General features: G+C 40.1%; 1 protein-coding gene across 6 annotated transcripts in view; it reads right to left on the bottom strand.

Moving 5' to 3' along the window:
* capn10 (calpain 10) overlaps nt 1-21,716 on the bottom strand; it is a 42,640-nt gene that overhangs the window by 3,717 nt on the left and 17,207 nt on the right. For 5 of the 6 annotated variants that reach the window (XM_043702376.1, XM_043702375.1, XM_043702379.1 and 2 more), the window contains 6 exons: nt 11,345-11,511; nt 8,315-8,610; nt 7,705-7,907; nt 4,327-4,579; nt 3,716-3,909; nt 2,527-2,572 (listed from right to left, as the gene is read on the bottom strand). In XM_043702376.1, coding sequence (XP_043558311.1) covers nt 2,527-2,572; nt 3,716-3,909; nt 4,327-4,579; nt 7,705-7,907; nt 8,315-8,610; nt 11,345-11,511 — 1,159 coding nt within the window. The remainder of the gene's footprint in view (nt 1-2,526; nt 2,573-3,715; nt 3,910-4,326; nt 4,580-7,704; nt 7,908-8,314; nt 8,611-11,344; nt 11,512-21,716) is intronic. The other variant, XM_043702380.1, reaches the window with a different exon arrangement.

Here is a 21,716-nt window from a genome sequence, read left to right as displayed (position 1 = left end):
CACCCTCTCCTCCCTGACCTATCACCTTCATCCCCTCCCCCACCCCCCTCTAGTTTATCTCTCCACGCTTCAGGCTCTCTGCCTTTATTCCTGATGAAGGGCTTTTGCCTGAAACGTCAATTTCGCTGCTCCTTGGATGCTGCCTGAACCGCTGTGCTCTTCCAGCACCACTAATCCAGTACCTCAATCTCGAGCAACTGTCCAAGAAGAACAGCACTTTCAGAGAAACTCACTCTGTATGCAAGTTTAATATTTTGTTGACTGCCCCCTCTCCGTAGATACTGTCTGCCTCTCTATTATCAATTTATTCTTCAGAAACAAAACAAACCCTGAATCCTTTTAATTCCTGTACCATCTTAGGCCTCCTCTCCAGTCCTTCAACATTTGACACCTTCCCCCAATTCGGGAGATTGGTAAATTATTGCTCCTTGTCCATCTCAACCTCTTTGAAACTTTTGATATTGTTGACCACACCATTCTGTCCTAATACCATCATTCCACTAACCAGAAGGGTGGAACTACACTCTCTTGGTTCTATTCCTATCCATTGACAGAGCCAAAGAATCGCATGAAACAGCTTTTGCACCGTTACCACTGGAATGCTCCATGAATCTATCTTGGTACCCTTCTATTTCTCACCACTCAAACATATCAGAGTTCACATCTATGCTGATGACAGCCAGTTCTACCTCATTACCAACTGTCTCTGCTTTTTTCCATCCAGTATTGGTTGAGATTAAATTCCCTTTAGTACTGGGAAAGCCAAATTCATTATCTTCTACCCCTGTCAAGTTCGGTTCTATAACCACTGATTCCATTTCTGTCCTTGGCCGCCACCTGTGGCTGCGTCAGACTATTTGCAACCATAGTAACTTGTAAGATGCTAAGCTCAGCTTCTGGTCCTATAGACTCTCGTTGCAGTATTTTACTTCACCCCTATAAAATCTCAAAACAACCTTGATTATCCAAATGAGACAGGTGGGGAGTATTTTGTTCAGATAACTGATAACGTTTTTATGGTACCTTTTGAGATCTTGTTTGGATAATTGACATTCGGATAACTGAGGTTGTTCCGTACTACTATTTTCAGTTCATCTGCTGTGGGAAAACTTCACCTCCTTTTCTAAATTCAACTGCCCATAAGCCACCTTTTACCCTCTTCCAGTTCTAGGTTATCCAAAGTTCTGCTGCTCCTCCCCAGGTCCACTTCACACACTCACCTGTCCACTTTCCTGCTGTCATGGGTCACAATCCTCAAAATCATTCCCTTCATCAAATCATTGTTCACCAGTGCAAATATCTACTTATGTGGCTTGGTGTCAAATTCTATTTGATAATTGCTCCCGTGAAATGTCTGAGATGTTTTACTCTCATAGGTGCAGTACAAATGCAAGTTACTATATGCTGGTTGTGAAACAGAATCTGGTCAAAAATAATTTTAAACCATGCAACTTAGATAGTAACTTCAAGTCTAATCTCGTGAGAAAATTGCAACTAAAGCAAGAAGCATATGCAACATATTCCATTTGAACAAAATTCAAACTATGTTGTGAAGATTTTGACTAAATTAAAATTTTGAGCTACAGTGAGCCCTTCAGGTGGAAGTGTGTTATTACCAGCACAGGCAAACACATGGAATTTGGGAAAAGTGGCATCAAAATCAAAGCTAGCTCTTGGTTTTCATTTCAACTACCTATGTCAAAATATAGATGAGAATTTAGTTTTTCTAACCTTTTTTTTAAATTTTACATGTTGAAAATGAATTTTGAACAATATTTGTGGTTTTAATTTGAGGTAAGTCACACTGGTGAAGAAAAAGTTATTAATTTAAAACCCAACAGAATTATGATCAACAGTTTATCAAAGTAATAAGACTTGACTGTGTAACATAAATGAATTGCACAAACCTAGCCTTTAATGAAGGATCTGCAATATTTGGAGTCTGCACACTATGGAGTCTGGCTTTAGTTATTTCTCTATAGCATTTAATGATAACGTGGGTTCATGATACTGAAGGGTGGAAAGAGAGTGGAGCTGGAAAAAGCACAACAGGTCAAACAGCATCAGAGAAGAAGGGGAGTGGACATTTCAGGTCGGAGCCTTTCATCCTGATGAAAGATTCTGACCTGAAATATTGACTCCCCTCTTTGCTGCTGTGCTTTTTCTAGCTCATTTCTCTATCCACTCTGACTCTCCAACATCTGCAGTACCTTCATGCTACTGAATACTTTTAATTAACATGTGATTTCATTGAACAGCGACACTGTGGACCAGCATACATTGAAATACGTGCTTTCTGTTAAGTTTAAATAAACAATCACTGGTCTGTGTTCTACTAATTTTCTTTTACCATCATTAAGCCTTAATAAGTTCTTTGTTAGAGCACAATTTTACTTCCCAGATTGCCAATGCAGAAATTTATGTCAGATATTGGCCTGGTCAAGTCCAAAATGTAGTTCGGCAACCTTCACACTTTTACGCCTTCCCTAATATGTATATTTGGCTTAAGAAAAGATTTATCATTACCTCATTGATTGTTTGTCCTAAGTTCTCCTGAGACTGAAATGGCTTCCTAAATAGAACAATAAACATTATTTAATGTGGAATCATCTGTTCTTTACTGTTCTTTCATAAACTGATATGATTCAAATAAAGATTCAATAACATATGCACTGATTTTAAATTAACCCAACCAGCACATCCTTCTCAGCCTTCCTTAGTCAATTAAATATGTATTTGTTCCACATTATGAATTATTTCCTTAATATCTTCCGCAAGGGGTAAGATTATCTTTTAGCAAACTGCAATTCTCTTTATTTAAGTTTAAAAAACTAGTTTCAGACCTATGTTCCTCATTCTGAAACTGATGTGACATTCTATTATGTTATGAATACTGGAAGATCCTGTACTGTGATATTAGATATTGTAATAATGAAATTGAATTTATTAAAGTAACCTGTTCCCTTCCTAATTCCAGTTCATTGGTCTAAAATTCTCCCAAATATATGCGATATATTCATCCTCAAGGCAATTTTTGCCAATTTGATTTGTTCAAACTATATAATGATTAAAATTACGCACCATTGTTGCAGAACCTTTCTACAACCATATTATTTGATGATTCACACTTTGTACGACTATAACCAATGGGGATTTGGAATGGGGATGGGGAGCAGTGGAGAATGTCTGTCTATAATTAACTCCTACCAGTGACTTCTTTACTTAGTATTTCTTATTGCCACCCAAACTGATGCTGTATCTTTATCTTCATCTTGCAAACCAATATCATTTTTACTAGTGCAATGAACTATCCCAATGGTTTTTCCTTATCTTCCTGAAATATTAAATATCCTCAAACAGATGGCACTATCTCTGATGTCTAGCAGAACCCAAAATTCAATGTTTGAATCTTGTTAACCCACTGACAATCAACAGCACTGATTATAATTAACAAATTGTCAACAATTAAAGAAAATACAAAGAAATGCAATTGCCAATCATAAATTTATGTAGTGTTGTTACATTTTAATGGTATTTTTGTAACATTTATTAAAATATGTATTTCAATCTAAAACAAGGCTTTAAGGCTCTTGGGTACACTTTGTCATCTCACAGTCTGTACTTGTCAGAAACCAAAAACTGTTCAGTTAATGACACTGCAAATCAAATCAAAAAATTTGTATCTAATAAAGTTAATAAGTAGCTCTTTCCCCACCTGTCTATTTTGGTTTCTACAGTGACTGTAAATTGTGCCTCACTGTTGGGCAGGTATGTAGAAGGAATGATCTCATAATTTCCTGTTGGGAGAGTGCAAAGTTGAGTCATTTCTTGTATGTAACGATGAGGCACACAAGCCACCACAGGCTGTAGAAGTTGGGGGGATGTCTGATTCAAATTTTTACCCTGTACCTGTGTGAAACAAGTAAAATATCCATGAATAGTTAAGGTCAGGAATTCAGTAAGGTACAGCTTCTTAGAACAGAGAGAGCAGAGATGAATTCTTCCGTAGCTATCAAGATACCATCACCGTGATGGGGATCAGTGGTACATAATTCAATTGGAAATAAGTGATAATGCTGCAAATTGCTGTTATGGGTTACTGGACCTTTGTACTTCCATTGTAAATTCTGGTCTTACCAGCTGGTTTTTAGTTTATGACTTTAGATTATTGCTCCTGTTAGAAAATTCACCAGTTAGCACTTAGAGTTGAACGATTTGGTACATTTCAAACTCAACATTTTCAATCCAGGTCAACCAAAAGTACTCCAATTCAGGACCAAGTCTTTTATTCAGAGATTTTCAGCATCACTAAACACTTCAGATTACCTGATAAACATGGAATCCTATTGGAAGGAACTGTCCATCAACACTTTCCTGGCACAGAGTGATCCGAACATTGCCAATACCAGTTTCGGAGAGGATTGAGAATGGCAAATGTGGATTAGTACTGTATGTGGGAAAGTTCCTGCTTCCACCTGCACTTTTTCCATTGATCCATGAATCTGTAAACTGCATTATCTCCCATTCCCCTTCAGAATTTTCCTCCAACTGTGTAAATGAATGAGTTGCTTTCACGACACTGAGGGCATAAGAATATTTAATATTTGTAGAATCCATCATGAGCAATGTTTCATAATACTTGGCGCAAAACATTAAACGAGGAAAGTGACTGGAGTAATTACAAATCCTGTATTAATTTTAATATTTTATTTAAAGAGATCTTATCTAAATAGTCGCTCATAGAAGCATTTAACCATTCTGTGCTGCAGCATAACAGTTTGTTGAAACTTGTGAAAGCTAAGGTCACACTTGTTTCTCATTAACTATACTAAATGGAGCTATTAAAATGCTCGATAAATTTTGCACACCAATTCCAATAAAACTGCATTAATCCCTAAAAATCTCTAGTGCTGAATTAGATTTCTCATCTTTGTGCATTTATGTTTCTGAAATTTACTCAAAAGCAATTTCTTGACCTCATTTATTTCACAACTTCAAGTCAGATTCTCTCTGTTCATGTTGTCCAAGCCAATTGTTCTGAAAGGGTTATGCTAGAGACTGCATTAAACTCCATCTAACCTGATGTCATGCAGCCTTGAGTGGGCATAAGGCAGAACAGCTTAGGATCTTAGAGTGAAGACCTCTATCCTAGCGCTCCCAAAAATATTAGTACCAATATCTATATTACTAATATAACTTGCACCTCTTAAACAAGATGTAGCTTATTGCTTGGTACTAACAGCTTCTTATTGTTATGACTCGGTAGCAGTACACGACTCAAATCACGTGCTCGAACAGCTGCCAACTCAAGATAAATGCAACAGGTGAATGGTCAGCATCATTTCTTAATGCAACAAGGGAGCAACAGTAAGAATTCTAGTAGACCCAGGAGCAGTACACCCAACAGGCTATGGACTGTAGCAGTCAAGAAGGCAGCTCACTATCACCTACTCAAGGGCAGCTTGGGATGGGCAATAAATGCTGATCCAGTGAGTGAAACCCCTATCCTTTTGAATGAATAAAAGTACTGGATGTTTGCAGATTTAAACATGTACATCTTTAAGAAACTACTCATAGTCGGTTAGCAGCTGAACTGAAACTTCTGGAGAAACAGTCTTTTCCTTGAGACATGGGAGGAAGTGCAGAAGCAAGATTGAGTTGAAAGCTCATCACACCTAGCAGTTACAGATTTCACTGGGAAGTGACAATCTGTAGCAGTCCTGATTAGAACAAAACGGGCATCAGAGATTCATATGTAAAGTTAAAAATTCCTGATGGGCAAGGAGACAACTTTAACTGAATGGTGCAGAATGGACTGAGAAAGCTAGAAGATAAAAAAAGGGAGTACTTTCAACTCTGTGAATGTTGCTGCTATAACTAGTACCCATCACAAGACTTAGCTACAGTAAGCAAATCCAGGGCAACAGAAGTAATTTAAACGGAGGTCACAGCCCTGGAGAAATTGCAAAGCCAGAATTGAGATCACAAAAGGGCAATTTAAAAGCTTAAGCAGAGAGTCTAATAAACGAAATCAGTAAGAGACTATTGGTGCCACTGAAGAGCAGAAGATCCATAATTTAAGCTGTGGTTCAGACGGGAAGAATTTATCAAGGCAACCAGGTTTGATTTGGGCAAGTCATGGAAAAGGGTGGGCATTGTTAATTAGGCTGTGATAGGTGGAAAATTGTCCAATATGCCCAAAAAAAGGAAAATCTCTATTTGCTAGTGAAAAAGCAGAAAATGTCTATTTTGGTTGCAGAAGATTGGAATGCTCCCTTTTGACTGCAAAAACCCCTGATTAAACAGTAAGTACTAAGACATGCCATTGCTACGTTACACAATTTAAAGCTTCAAAAGGAAAATAAGCAAGCATTGCTACTCAGTAAATTTAAAGTCCATCAGACAGAGAGAGTAAAGCAATAATCCTCAAGTAACATAACTGAAGATGAGAGCATAACTGGCTTCTTAGAGACAAATGTAGGTCATTTTAAGTTTCAAACAGATGAGCTCCAGTGGTGAGTAAGAACAGTTAATATTCTTCCAGCTTTTTATTTAAGTGATCAATTCTTCCCAAGTAGTCGTTGGCTTTTGGACAGCAAAAGGTCAAAAAGGGAAAGGGATAAAGTGAAGACTGTAAATAAAACCATTGTAAATCTCAAGTCTTTTGCTGCCTAATTCCACATATGAATTTCAGTGTGTGAAATATTGGTTCACTAGTAAGGCAACTACTGATGGTGAACATTTAACCTAATTACAAGTTACATTCTTCAACACTGATTTCATTCACAGAATCAAGAATAAAGATTTGGATAAACAGATTAAATGTGATCCATATACAGTTCACGGGGAACTAACACTGAGGTGGGATGAACAACATCCATAGGTTCTGGACAGGATCAAAAAGAAATTGTCTGTCTCAGAAATCAAGGATACTTAAAAAAAAACTTTGCTTCATGGACTATTTGCTCCCAATGTGCAAAACTCATGAAATTAAGGTCCCTTGGAGTGTCAAGGGGCAACTATCTGATTTAGCAGGGGAGACATCCACTGTGATAAAATTCAGGAGATTAAGGGTCCACCCAAAGAAGGTAATAACTGTCTAACTGGTTTAGTAGAAACCTATCCAGAGTAAATGACATGCAAGAGATAAAAGGTTCTCCACTATAAGGAGACTTTACAGATCACACGGGGCCAATAACAGAATCAAAGTCAACAGTTCTCAAGCAAAAGACCAACCAATCTTCTAAGGCCCAAAAGAAATGCAATCTAAAAGAACTGTGAAACCTCCAGATTGCCTGAATGTTTGAAGTTAGAAACTTTGTAGATGGAGTAGTGGTAAACATGCTTATACACACGAATACATAAAATGCTAACCATGGGAAAAAAATGCTTGGTAGGTGAAGCTGTTGCAGAAGGTAATAATTCTTTAAGGACTCAGACTGCATCATGCTCCACTTAATCTGATGATGCCATGCCAACTCAGGTGAAGATAAGGTAGAACAGCTTAGGACCTTGTTAGGTAGACAGTCTTAGTAATAAGGTAGATTTTACTCATGCAACTTGTACCAGATTACTATCATGCAATAAATGACATCTTATAAATGAGCCTCTTCTCGTTAAGACTCCTCAGGTGGAAGTGAACTACTCACATCACAAGTAGGGTGGTGGTGATGGGCACCTCAAAACAAATACAACAGTTCTTACCTCAATGATATTTTAGATGTTGAAAAAGCACGTAGTAGAAAATGTCCATTTTCGTCTTTCATGAATGTACTGGGGATGACAAGATAGTAGCCAGGTGTTAGATCACAGTGCAGTTTCACTTCCCTGTCATATGTATGGCATTCTGTTGAAATGGTTGGTGTTTTGGCAACAGTTTTCTGCAAATTAAATCGTTTCTTCTCTACCTAAAATTTCATACAGGAAACAGAAGGTTGATTGGTTTAAAGACAAAATCTAAACTGAATTATCCATTCTCTTTTTTAAAAAGAGGTAATAGTCAAGGCCCAAAACAACATCATACTACATATCTAAAGGTCATCTCCTAATTGGATCAGATTTACTTTTTTCTAGTTTCAGGAAGTAATGGAAGATGCTTCTATTCATAAACCTAAATTCTACATGCAAGTATTTCCAATTTACAAGATTACAAGTTTAGGGTCTTAGATATTTTCTCAAGTACAGAGGTGTTTTTCACTCCAATTGCAAGTAAAATGACGCATAGAAACAAATCAATAGACTTGATGTTATTATACTTCAACACACACTAAATATTTAATTCCTGCCTAAGCCATTTGATTTGAGCTAACTGTACCTTCCATACATGTAGTCCTATTGCTCGATAGCGTTTCTGTTGGCGGACATCAGTGGTGAGGTCTTCTTCAATATTTTGACAATGCATAGCAGCTTTCTCTGACCAACAAGCCTTGTCATTTCTGTTGCTGGAATCATGTGTTTTTTGTAATATTGTGAGAACTACTTCACCTGGATCCAGAATTCTCAACCAGAATTTAGGATTGGCACAGAAACTACTGTTGTTGCGGCAACCACCTGCAGATAGACCTTTGACCCATTGTCCTGAAAGTTGTAATGTATGATGCAAACTTTTACCTAAACGATAAATGCAAAAATTCTAAATACTAACATTATTACCTGCACATTACATAACAAATAAAGAGAAACCTTTCATAATTTTACCAGTCAGGTTCATCATGACACAATACATACAGTCTGTTCTGCTGTAACACAGTGATTCCGTTCTTGTGCAACCCCATGTTATAAGAAAATCGCGTAATAGCAGTACCATTTAAAGTAATGGAGTTAGAATCTTGTTATAACCAATACATGCTTTAAAAGTTCATGCTATAAAAACTGCGTCCCCCAATTCTTCAATCTTGTTATAGCAACTTCACATTAATGAAATCCATGTTAGAGCAGAATGATCTGTAGTTTGTTCAGTAGCAACCACTGCTGACCAGACATCACTACTGGCGATCTCAGTTGCTGAGTACAACAATGAACATTTAGAAAGTGCATGGTAGTATCTAGGTTGAAACTTTATTGCTGGAACAGCACAGCAGGTCAGGCAGCATCCAGGGAACAGGAGATTCGACGTTTCGGGCACAGGCCCTTCTTCAGGAATGAGCAGAGAGTGTTCAGCAGGAGAAGATAAAAGGTAGGGAGGTGGGACTTGGGTTGTTGTGGTTTGGCGGTGGATGAGTCCAATGACCTGCATATCCTCGGTGGAGTGGGAGGGGGAGTTGAAATGCTGTGCCACAGGTTGGTTGGGTTGGTTCGTCCGGGTGGCCCAGAGGTGCTCTCTGAATCGCTCCGCAAGTAGGCGGCCTGTCTCCCCAATATAGAGGAGGCCACACCGGCTGCAGCGGATGCAGTAGATGATGTGGGTGGAGGTGCAGGTGAATCTGTGGCGGATATGGAAGTTTCCCTTGGGGCCTTGGAGAGAAGTGAGGGGGGAGGTGTGGGCGCAAGTGTTGCACCTCCTGCGGTTGCAAGGGAAGGTGCCGGGAGTGGTGGTTGGGTCGGTGGGGGGTGTGGATCTGACAAGGGAGTCGCGGAGGGAGTGGTCTCTACGGAAAGCTGATAGGGGAGGGGAGGGAAATATATCCTTGGTGCTGGGGTCTGTTTGGAGGTGGCGGAAGTGACGGCGGATGATGCGCTGTACATGGAGATTGGTGGGGTGGTAGGTGAGGACCACTGGAGGAGGAGAAAGAGTTGTTACTGTCACAGGACAGACAGGTGGCTCCCCACTGTTTTGACTTATGTGTTGCTCTTGCTCTTTTCTATCTGACAAGCAATGGTCTACCACTGTGGGGAATTTGGCTCCTTAAGATAACTTTTTGTTTATTTATGTAATTAGTGTCAATTGAGTATGGAGTCAGTGCTTCATCGGCTCAGCATGCTTTACCCTATGCTACATTACAGCAGAGAAGAGGACTACTCAGTTCATTACACCTGTGCTACTTTTTGAATCAGCCATACAATTGGATCACTTCCTTGATCTATGCCCACAGCTCTGCAAATGTATCCTTTTCAAGTATCCATTCAATTCCCTTTAAAAGTTATTACTGAATTCTCTTCCATCACCTTTTCAGGTAGTGGTTTCCAAATCATCATAATTTATCATGGTGTCAAAAAGAAAATTCTCATTTCATTCACTTTTTTTTTTTGGTTACCTATACTCCTGTTAGTGGTAATTTGTTTCTCCTATTTAGTCCATCCTGCTTTGAACATTAGCAGCAAATCCACAACCTCCAACACCTCCATTAAATCTCCATTTATCATCCTGTGCTGTAAGGACAATAACCAGAGCTTCTCCGATCAGTCCATGCAACTGAAGTACTTCAGCCTGGGTATCACTGTAGCAATTACAGGGGATCCTCTGCACCTTCTCCAAGGTCTTAACATAATTTGAGGAGAAAGTGAGGTCTGCAGACGCTGGAGATCAAAGCTGAAACTTTATTGCTGGAACAGCACAGCAGGTCAGGCAGCATCTAGGGAACAGAAGATTCGACGTTTCGGGCACATGCATGTGCCCGAAACGTCGAATCTTCTGTTCCCTAGATGCTGCCTGACCTGCTGTGCTGTTCCAGCAATAAAGTTTCAGCTTAACATAATTTGCTTGTTTAGCTGTATTTTCTTAGATTACGTTGATATTCCATGGGAAATCTCATGTGGATGCCCACATATTTTCCCAGCATTCCCTCCAGTACAGTCATTTCTCCCTGGATGCAAAACATGAAACCAGACTTTCTAAATGCATTTAAAGATTGTCCTGGTATGATTTAAAATATCACTTACGACTATATATTTTCTAGTGCTTAATTCTGCCACCACTGCTCAGGAGGATAATGCCAAGTTTGCTGATATTTCATTTTTAAATTGAGATGATTGGCTTTGTCCCCTCTCCTTCATTTGCTCAAAACATATTATATTTCAAATGTTTTCCTGTTCTGATGAAAGACCAGACCTGAAAAATTAAATATATCCTGTCTCTGCACAGATGTTGTTAGACCTGCTGAGTATTTTCAGAATTTTGTTTTATTTCAAAGTTCAGGATTCAGTGTATTTTGCTTTAGTGTTCTGCAGTCTTCATTGTTTTTATCCACTACAGCCTTTTGGTCCAACTCACTACAGAAATACCTCTGAACCCACTTAAAGTTTCACTTTAAAGTGGTTTCACCCTTTAAATGGAATACTATGCATGTCATTATTCTGCAGTGTATAAGTTCTGACCAGTAATCCAAGGTTAACATAAATCACAAAGCAAAATGCTGAAATATGCATTATCTATAAACTTGTCTAAGATTTAAGTATCTAAACCTACCTGTTAAAAGACTGAGGACGTGTCCCTCCATATTTATTGGATAGCCCACTGTTAACTCATCAAAATCCTGAAAAAACTCATGCTCCTCCACCCAGAACTCCCCATCCTCTGCTGCAGACTGCAGTGCTGTAGTGATGGCTGGATCCAATGTTTTCCAACCATCACCCCTGTAAAATAGATCACTGTTCAAAAATTAGGAATCAATTCATTATTAATAACTAATCATGTTCACGTGACATCGAGGACAAGTATAGACTTCAGGTCCATGAATAATTTGAAATTTGGTGGGGGAAAACAGGAGAGCGAAGCTGATGCTGAGTTACAGATGATGAGGATAAAAGAGGAGTGGAAAGAAGCTTAAAGGGTGAGAGAGAAGTTGGAAGAGGGAGTTATTAACTATTGCATATCGAACCTACTGCTTAGTTAGGTGAGAGTTGGTCGGTCTGAAAGATGTGCACTGTTGGTGCAGGATAACACGTTACTCAATAAAGGTTGATTAGATTAGATTCCCTACAGTGTGGAAACAGGCCTTTCGGCCCAACAAGTCCACACTGACCCTCCGAAGAGCAACCCACCTCGACCCACTCTCCTACACCTAACACTATGGGCAATTTAGCATGGCCAATTTACCTAACCTGACATCTTTGGACTGTGGGAGGAAACTGGAACATCTGGAAGAAACCCACGCAGACACGGGAAGAATGTGCAAACTCCACAGAGACAGTTGCCCGAGGTGGGAATTGAACCTGGGTCCCAGGCGCTGTGAGGCAGCAGTACTAACCACTGAGCCACCATGCTGACAGTTTGTTTTATGAGTTCAAATGGAATGGGTTGAGTATGGATTATGGTGGAAGGGATAGTCCCTTCCTGGTTGTGGGCTTGTTCAGTAAGGGGGAGGAATAGCTCATGTTATCAAGACCGTGTTTAGTGGTAAGAAGAAGGAATTTTGTATGCATACTACCCAGATGAGGAAGATGGGTGGTCAAACCACAGAATCAAACAAGTGTAATGATGCAGGAGGAATAAGTTGTTTTTATCTCAAATCATATTTGCTTATTTTGCAAATCACTTCATATTTGTGCCTAAATGCCTTGATTCTTTTACAGATGGGAGCAGTAACTCCCCATCTATAATAAAGCAAAGAACTAAGGTTCACGAAATCTGAAACAAAAACAGAAATTGCTGGAGAGACAATTGGAGAGAAAACAGAATTATTGCTTCAAGTTGAGTGACCCTTCTTCAGAACTGGTGATAGCCAGGAAAAGGTGATATTTATGCTGATTATATTGGGAGGGATGGAGAAAAACAGGAGTGAGTGGGTAGATGGACACCATGTCTAAAGAGAGAGAGAGAGAGAGAGCAAGACAATTAGGCAGGTAAGGAGAAAAACTGATAACGGGGACAGTGAGTCAGAGTCATACAGCATGGAAACAGACCCTTCAGTCCAACTCTTCCATGCTGAACCAAGTTTCCCAAACAAATCTAGTCCAACTTGCCTGCATTTTGCTAATTTCCCTCTAAACCTTTCCTTTTCACGTACCTGTCCAAATGGATTTTAAATGTTGTAACTATACCTGCACCCACCACTTCCTCTGGCAGTTCATTCCACATATGCACCACCCTCTGTGTGGAAAAAAATTGCCCCTCAGGCCCCTTTTAAAGCTTTCTCCTCTCACCTTGAAAATATGCCCCCGAGTTTTGAACTCCTCAATCAGAGGGAAAAGACCTTTGCTATTCACGTTATCTATGCCCCTCATGATTTCATAAACCTCTACTGGGTCATCTCTCAAGCTCCTATGCTCCAGTGAAAATCGTTCAATTCAGCATCTCCTTATAACTCAAACCCTCTAGTTCCAGCAACATCATGCAAAATCTTTTCAGAACTCTTCAATTTAATAATATTCTTCCTAGGGCAGGGCAACCAGAACTGTACACAGTACTCCAAAAGTGGCCTCACCAATCTGTACAACCTCAACATGTCCCAACTTCTATACTTAAACTGATTTGATTTATTATTGCCACATAGATACAGTGAAAAATTTTGTTGTGCATGCAATACAGGCAGCTCATATCAAAGTGCATTACAGTAGTAGAACAGAGTGCAGCATACAATGTTACAACACAATGGTGCACAGAAAGCGAGATCAACATTACATTTAAAATTTGAGAGGTCCCTTCACAAGTCTAACAACAGCAAGGAAGAAGCTGTTCTTGAATCTATCCATACATGTGTGCAAACTTTTACATCTTCTGCCTGATGGAAGAGAGTATAACTGGGGTGGGAAGAGTCTTTGACTATGTTAGTTGCTTTCCTGAGGCAGTGGGAAATATAGATGGAATTAATGGATGGGAGGCTGGTTTGGGAAGAGCAGTTGCCAAAAAACACTGTACTGCAATGGTCTGAGCAATGAAAACAAGTGAGCTAGCACATTCTTTACCACCCTGTCCACGTGCTATGCACCATTCAAAGAACTACATACCTGACCCCCTAGGTCTCTCTGTTCAACAACCCTACCAACAGCCGTACCATTAACTGTGTAAGTCCTGGGGAAAACTGGTTGGCTGTGCAGAAAGCAGTCCATGTCATGACAGACCCCGGAGTGTGGAGGGTGGGTAAAGAATGTGGAAGGTGGAGTTTCAGGCCGCAAAATTATTGAACTTGATACTGAGTCCTGAAGGTTGCATGGGTCTCAAGTGGAAGTCAAGTCACTGGAGCAGTACAGTGAGGCCCGAAACAGAAATGTAGGTCAGGGAGCATGGTGATGTATTTAAGCAGCAGGCAGCTGAAAGTTCAGAGTCATTTTTGCAGACAGAATGTAAGCATTCTGCAAAGTGGTCACCCAGTCTGTGTTTCATCTATGTAGAGCAGACCAGATTGAGTGTAGGCAAATTGCTGCTTCACCTAAAAGGTATGTCTGGGGCCTTGAATAGTCAGGAGGGAGGTGGTAAATGGGCAAGTGATACACGTTCTGTGATTGCACGGGAAGGCGCCATGGGGTGTAATGACTACCTATCTATCCAGCTTTCTGATTTTGAAAAGTTCTCTCAGATCGCCTCTTAGCCTTCCTCCCTCCAAGCTATCCACGTATCAGAAGTTTCTCATCCTTGGATTCATTCTTGTCAATTTATTTTGCATTTTCTTCAATGCATTCATGTCCTGCCTACAATGTGGCAACTGTAAACAACATTCTAGCTGATGTCTAATGAGTGTCTTGTACAAGTTCAACATAACCTTCTTGTTCTTGCATTCTATGCCCCTACTAATAAAGCAGAAGACACCATAAACTTTATTTACTATTTTCTCCACCTGTCCTTCCACCCTCAATGATCTGTATACATATCCACCCAGGTTCCTCTGCTCCTGCATCTCCTTTAGAATTGTGCCCCACCCGCCCAGCCATTTTACGTTTGTTCTCCATGTCTTTTCTACCAAAATGCATCACCTCATTATTTCTCTGCATTGAACTTCATCAATCACCTATCTGCCTACACCACTGACTTGTCTGTGTTTCTGTGGATTTTCATACTGTTCTCCTTGCAGTTTACAATGCTTACGAGTTTTGTATCTCACAAAAACATCAAAATTGTCCCCTGCACCACCAAGCTCTAGATCACTAATAGTAATCTAGAAAAGCATGGGTCTAAATACCAACATCTGGAAAATTCCATACCAACCTTCTTCCAGCCCAAAAATATCCATTGACCATTACTGTTTCCTGTCACTGAGCCAATTCTGTATCCACATTACTACTGTCCTTTTTATTCCATGACCTATGACGTGTGAGAAAAGTTATTTGTATGACAGTGTACCAAATGCCTTTTGAAAATGCATGTAGATAATATCAACAACGTGACAGTCACAACACTTTCTGTTACCTCTTTAAATATCTCCACTAACTTAGTTAAAATGATTACCCCTTTAGAAATTATGTTGACTCTTGTGAATCAACCCAGCTTATTTCATGTGACAACAAATTCAATCCTAATTAAATGTTTCTAGAAATTTCCCCACCACTAAAATTAAACCAATTGCTGGGCTTATCCTTGCAATGTTTTTCAAATGAAAGTACGATGTTTGTAATTCTCCAGTCTTATGGCACCTTTCCTGAATTGAGGGAAGGCGGAAAGATTGTGGCCAGTGCCCCTTCATTTCCAATCACAGTTCCCTTAATACCCTTGGGAGCATCTCATCCAGTCCCAGTGCCTTGTCAATCTTAACTGTTCCTGCTTCAACTCCATGCCAACAATAATCAAAATCAGCACCCTCTTCTCATGTTGTATAAATCAACATCCCTTTCTTCCCTCCAAGTCTATTTTTTGTGTTCCAGCAGCGATGGGTACAAGATGTAAAGTTTTGACTTGGTGTCTTTTTTGCAATCCTTAAGAACAAACTTATAGCTGAAAGACTTATGTTAAAGTGCAAAGCCTAACGTTTTGTGACAATAAAAATAAAACAAAACATCAGTTGGAAATTCTGAATATTTATGGAGAGATTCAGTCAGGGGATTCAGACTAGGTACAAACCTATCAAATGGCCAGATCTGTAACTACAACATGACAATGTCATGTGGGCAAAGCAGATTACAAATGTGAACATGAGAATTTGCAATATGTAAAAAAAGAGATGCCTACAGTAAAATATGAAACCGAGGAAATGGACATAGATATAGAATCTTTCAAATACAGGTGAACATTTTTTTTAATAGAGGGTTAGGGACTGAACCAGTTCATAGCAGGATTTTTTTTGTAGGACAAAACAGGAAAAATAGGATATAGCAAGAAGGTGAGAAGATCCAAGTGAACAAAGAATCAAATATGGTTACAGCAGAGAAAGAGGCCATTCACTCTCTTAAATCTGCACCAGATCTTTGAGAGACCAGTCAGCTAGTTCCAGTCTCTTAACCTTTCACATAACATAAATTTAAAAAAAACTTTGGCACTTATTCAATTCTTCTGAAAATTACAACTGAATCTGTCACCTTCACTTTTTTAATTTCATATGTTGTCTTTGGTGCTTTTGCTAATCAGCTAAAATCTGGTTCTTGGTTCTACCGAATGGAACAGTCTCAATTTATCTGCTCTATTTACTTGTATTTAAATACAGCTGTCAAATCTCCTCTATATAACAACCACCTCAGCTTCTCTAATCTTGCACAGGATTCTTGGTAATCCAAGATGGAGATGGGAAAAGATTGGACTCCAAGAACTGCTTTTTTAAGGTATTTTCAGTGTTGGAGCTGATTTCCTCAAATTCTAAGAGCAGTAATTGCTGTTTTTATAAGCTGTTGCATTGTTTTAGAACTTTGGGGAAAAAAGATTTAAACAGCAGCACTTTAAAGAGAGGAAGGGAGACAAAGACAGTGACCAAATGGGAAGTGATTCAAAGGGAGAAACAGACCTACACAGCTGTCTGACGCAGTAATGATTCTGCACAGCTGCTGCCTTTGCTGGACATTGGTGTTTGTTCTAGACAAATAAGGAAATTCACAGCTAAACTTGGGAATCCTGTGTGGGGGAGCTCACAGCGCAGGAGCTGTTAAGTGGCGAGTTTTAAAGTGTAACTTTACTGGTTTTTGTAAATACACAATAGTGAGTCAAGTGGGCTCTTCTTTGATTATATGTTTTTTACTGAGATCTGTCTCTTGATCAAACTTTAAAAACATAAAAACATAGATACTAAGCTTGCCTGGTGCAGTAGGTCTATGCTATTTTCTGGGTCTGTAGATTGTTAAGGTGCAAAGATGGCCTTTAGTAGAGTGATGTGGGAGATAGAGAGAGTTTCCATGTTTTGATGATTAAGTCTGCAGGAAGGGTGTTTGGTTGCAAATCCTACCAGATCGCATAGATCGGTTGGAGCGGCAGTTAGAGACAATGAGAAATTTACAGGAGCTAGAGGATGTGATGGATGGCAGTTGCAGGGAGGCACATAAACCAAAGGTATAGTCAGGTAGATGGGTGACCTCCTGGAAAGGTAGGGGAGGGAAGCAGGTAGATCAGGAGTCTCCAGGAGCTTCCCCATCTCCCTATGGGACCCAGAGAGATAGTGAGGAAAGAGATCAGTTTAAGGCTGGTACAGCTGGGAAAAGGAGTAAGTCAAACAAACAGTCAGGGCAGGCAAGAACAAAGCAGCAAACAAGGTAGGATTGATACATTAATTTAGTTCAATGCAAAAGGCCTAACAGTTAAGGCAAATGAACTCAGGGCATGGTTGGGAACATGGGAGTGGGATATCATAGCGATAATAGACACGTTGCTCAGGGATGGACAGGACTGGGAGCTTAATGTTCCAGGGTATAGATGCTACATGAAGGATTGAAAGAGGTACAAGAGAGGAGGAGGAGTGACGTTTATGATTAGGGGTAACATTACAGCTGTACTTCAGGAGAATATTCCTGAGAATACGTCCAGGGAAGTTATTTGGGTGGAACTGAGAAATAAGAAAGGGATGATCACCTTATTGGGATTGTACTATAGGAGCCCCCCCCCACCCCCACCCCAATAGTCAGCAGGAAACTGACAAACACATTTGTAAGGAGATCTCTGGTTTTCTGTAATAATAATAAGATTGTATGGTAGGGGATTTTAATTTTCCAAACGTAGACTGGGACTGCCATAGTGTTAAGGGCTTGAATGGAGAGGAATTTATCAAGTGTGTACAAGAAAATTTTCTGATTCAGCATGTGGTTGCACCTACGAGGGAAGGTGCAAAACCTGACCTACTCTTGGGAAATAAGGCAGAGCAGGTGACAGCGGTGTCGTGGGGAAGCACTTTGGGGCCAGCGACCATAATTCTATTAGTTTTAAAACACAGTGATGGAAAAGAATAGATTACATCTAAAAGTTGAAGTTCAAAATTATGGGAAGGCCAATTTTGATGGTTTTAGGCAAGAACTTTCAAAAGTTGATTGGGGCTGCATGTTCACCGATAAAGGGATGGCTGGAAAATGTGAAGCCTTCAAAAATGAGATAGATAATCAGAGTTCAGACACAGTACGTTCCTGTTAGGTTGAAAGGAATGGCTGGCAGGTACAGGAAATACTGGATGACTACAGAAATTGAGGTTTTTGTTAAGAAGAAGGAACAATATGTGAGGTATAGATAGCAAAGATTGAGTGAATCCCTATAAGAGTATAAAAGCAACAGGAGTATATTTAGAGGGGAAATCAGAGGGACAAAGAGGGGACATGAGATAGCTTTGGCAACTAGGGTTAAGGAGAATCCAAAGGAATTCTATACATACATTAAGGACAAAAAGAGAGAGAAAGGACCCCTCAAAGATCAGCAAAGCCACTTATTTGTGGAAATGCGGGATATGGCGGAGATACTAAATGTGTATTTTGCATCAGTGTTTCCCTGTGGAGAAGGATATAGAAGATAGAGAACGTGAGGAAATAAATAGTGACATCTTGAAAAATGTTCACATTACAGAGAAGGTGGTGCTGTATGTTTTAAAAAAGGTAAAAGGTGGATAAAGCCATGGGACCCCAGAACTCCGTGGGAAGCAAGAGAAGTGATTGCTGAGATATTTGTATCATCGATAGCCACAGATGAGGTGCCAGAAGACTGTAGGTTAGCAACGTGGTGCCACTATTTGAGTAAGGTGATAAGGAAAAGCCAGGGAACTATAGACTGGTGAGCCTGATATTAGTGGTAGGCAAGTTGGTATAGGAAATCCTGATGGACAGGATTTACATGTATTTGGAAAGGCAAGGACTGATTACGGCTTGTCAACATGTTGTGGTTCTGTTCGCCGAGCTGCAAGTTTTTGTTGCAAACGTTTCGTCCCCTGGCTAGGCGACATCATCAGTGCTTGGGAGCCTCCTGCGAAGCCCTCCTTTGATGTTTCCTCCGGTGTTTATAGTGGTCTGTCCCTGCCGCTTCCGGTTGTCAGTTTCAGCTGTCCGCTGTAGTGGTTGGTATATTGGGTCCAGGTCGATGTGTTTATTGATGGAGTTTATGGATGAATGCCATGCCTCTAGGAATTCCCTGGCTGTTCTCTGTCTGGCTTGCCCTATGATAGTAGTGTTGTCCCAGTCGAATTCATGTTGCTTGTTGTCTGCGTGTGTGGCTACTAAGGATAGCTGGTCGTGTCGTTTCGTGGCTAGTTGATGTTCATGTATGCGGATTGTTAGCTGTCTTCCTGTTTGTCCTATATAGTGTTTAGTGCAGTCCTTGCATGGTATGCCTGCTGATTACTCTTCCAGCTGCCATTGTAACTTAAGGAAGATTTGCCACAATGGTCTTCTTTTTTCAGTTCTGGTGTACTGCAGTGTGTTGTGGCCCTTTTGAATAGTGTCCTGATGCAGCTTTGTTTGTGTGTGTTGGGGTGGTTACTTTCATAGTTTAGGACTTGGTCTGTGTGTGTGGCTTTCCTGTATACCCTTGTAGTGAATTCTCCGTTCGGTGTTCTCTGTGCCATCACGTCTAGGAATGGGAGTTGGCTATCCTTGTCTTCCTCGCTCGTGAATCAGATTCCTGTGAGTGTGGCGTTGATGATCCGGTGTGTTTTTTTCTATTTCCGTGTTTTTAATGATTACAAACGTGTCATCGACATATCTGACCCAGAGTTTGGGTTGAATTTGTGGTAGGACTGTTTGTTCTAACCTGTGTATGTCAACATGTGTATGGGAAATCGAGTCTCACTAACTTGATTGTGATTTTTAAAGAAGTAACGAAGAGGATTGATGTCAGCAGAGTGGTGGATATGACCTATATGGATTTCAGTAAGGGGTTTGACAAGGTTCCTCATGGTCGACTGGTTAGCAAGACTAGATCACATGGAATAGAGGAAAAACTAGATATTTGGATACAAAAGGTAGAAGACAGAGGGTGGAGGTGGAGGGTTGTTTTTCAGACTGAAGGCCTGTTTCCAGAGGTGTGACACAAGAATAGGTGCTGGGTTCACTGCCTTTTGTTATTAGCATAAATGATTTGGATGTGAACACAGGAGGCATAGTTAGTAAGTTTGTGGATGAAACCAAAATTGGAGGTGTAATGGACAGCAAAAAAGGTTACCTCAGAGTACAATGGGCTCTTGACCAAATGGGCCAATAGGCAGAGAAGTGGCAGATGGAGTTTAATTTTGATAAATGTGCTGAATCTTGGAAAGGCAAAACAGGGCAGGCCTTATACGCTTAATGGTAAGGTCCTGGGGAGTACTGCTGAACAAAGAGACCTTGGAGTGTATGGAAAATAAAGAGCATGAAAGCATGGGAAGGGTTAAAGCATGAAGACCACTGGCAATCTGTGGAAGGCAAGATGGAATAAAAATAGTGAAATGCTCTTACACCAATTAGCAGAGTAAGGTCAAGGCTGAAAGGTCACTATAGCGAGATGAGATAACAGTTAGTAGAGCTAGTTTCCCTGTTAAGTGTCATTATGACAGGATTGGGACCATAAATATTTGGGACATGACATTAAAATATCTAATTAATAGTAGAGTCAGCTTGAGACAGGAGACTATTGTAACAGATGGAATAGCTAAATATCTATCATCACAGGTTAGTCTGGAATGGAAGATCACTGTAGCAGAGGTGATAATAAATATCTAACCGTGACATTAGAATAACATTTAAGTAGAATATACAACTAAAGAGATCATGGGAACTAACATCACTGGTTTATTGTGTAACTAGAGTGAGGTACTTTAATTAATATAGTTGGACATGCTGATAAGCTAACAGAAACATGATAAAAAATATATAAAAAGGTTCGTGGGCATTCGAGAATCTGCTTTCTCAGTGTCATGGATTTTTGTTTGCAAATAAAAGACCTACTTCTTGAAGAACTCCCTGCGTCTCCTGATGATTCTCTACATTTTCTCCACGACAAGTGCAGGATCATAGTTCCTTGAAAGTGGAATCACATGTAAACAGGATAGTGAAGGTGGCGTTTGGTATGCTTTCCTTTGTTGGGCAGAGCATTGAGTATAGGAGTTCGGAGGTCATGTTGCAGGACATTGGTTAGGCCACTTTTGGAATACTGCATGCAATTCTGCTCTCCCTCCTACAGGAAGGATGTTGTGAAACTTGAAAGGGTTTAGAAAAGATTTACAAGGATGTTGCCAGGGTTGGAGGTTTTGAACTATAGGGAGTGGCTGAATAGGTTGGGGCTATTTTCCCAGGAGCGTTGAAAGCTGAGGGGGTGACCTTAGACATTTTGTAAAATCATGAGGGGCATGGATAGTTAAATAAACAAGATCTTTTCCCAGGCAGAGCCCAGAACTGGAGGGCATAGGTTAGGATGAGAAGGGAAAGATATAAAAGGGACTTAAGTGGCAATGTTTTCATGCAGAGGGTGGTGCGTGAATGAAATGAGCTAATAGAGGTAGTGGTGGAGGATGGTACAATTACAACATTTTAACGGCATCTGG

This window comes from Chiloscyllium plagiosum, chromosome 13, assembly GCF_004010195.1.
Source record: "Chiloscyllium plagiosum isolate BGI_BamShark_2017 chromosome 13, ASM401019v2, whole genome shotgun sequence".
NCBI lineage: Eukaryota > Metazoa > Chordata > Chondrichthyes > Orectolobiformes > Hemiscylliidae > Chiloscyllium > Chiloscyllium plagiosum.
The sequence above is the reverse complement of the archived record's forward strand: the minus strand, read 5'-3'. Positions and strand labels throughout refer to the sequence as shown.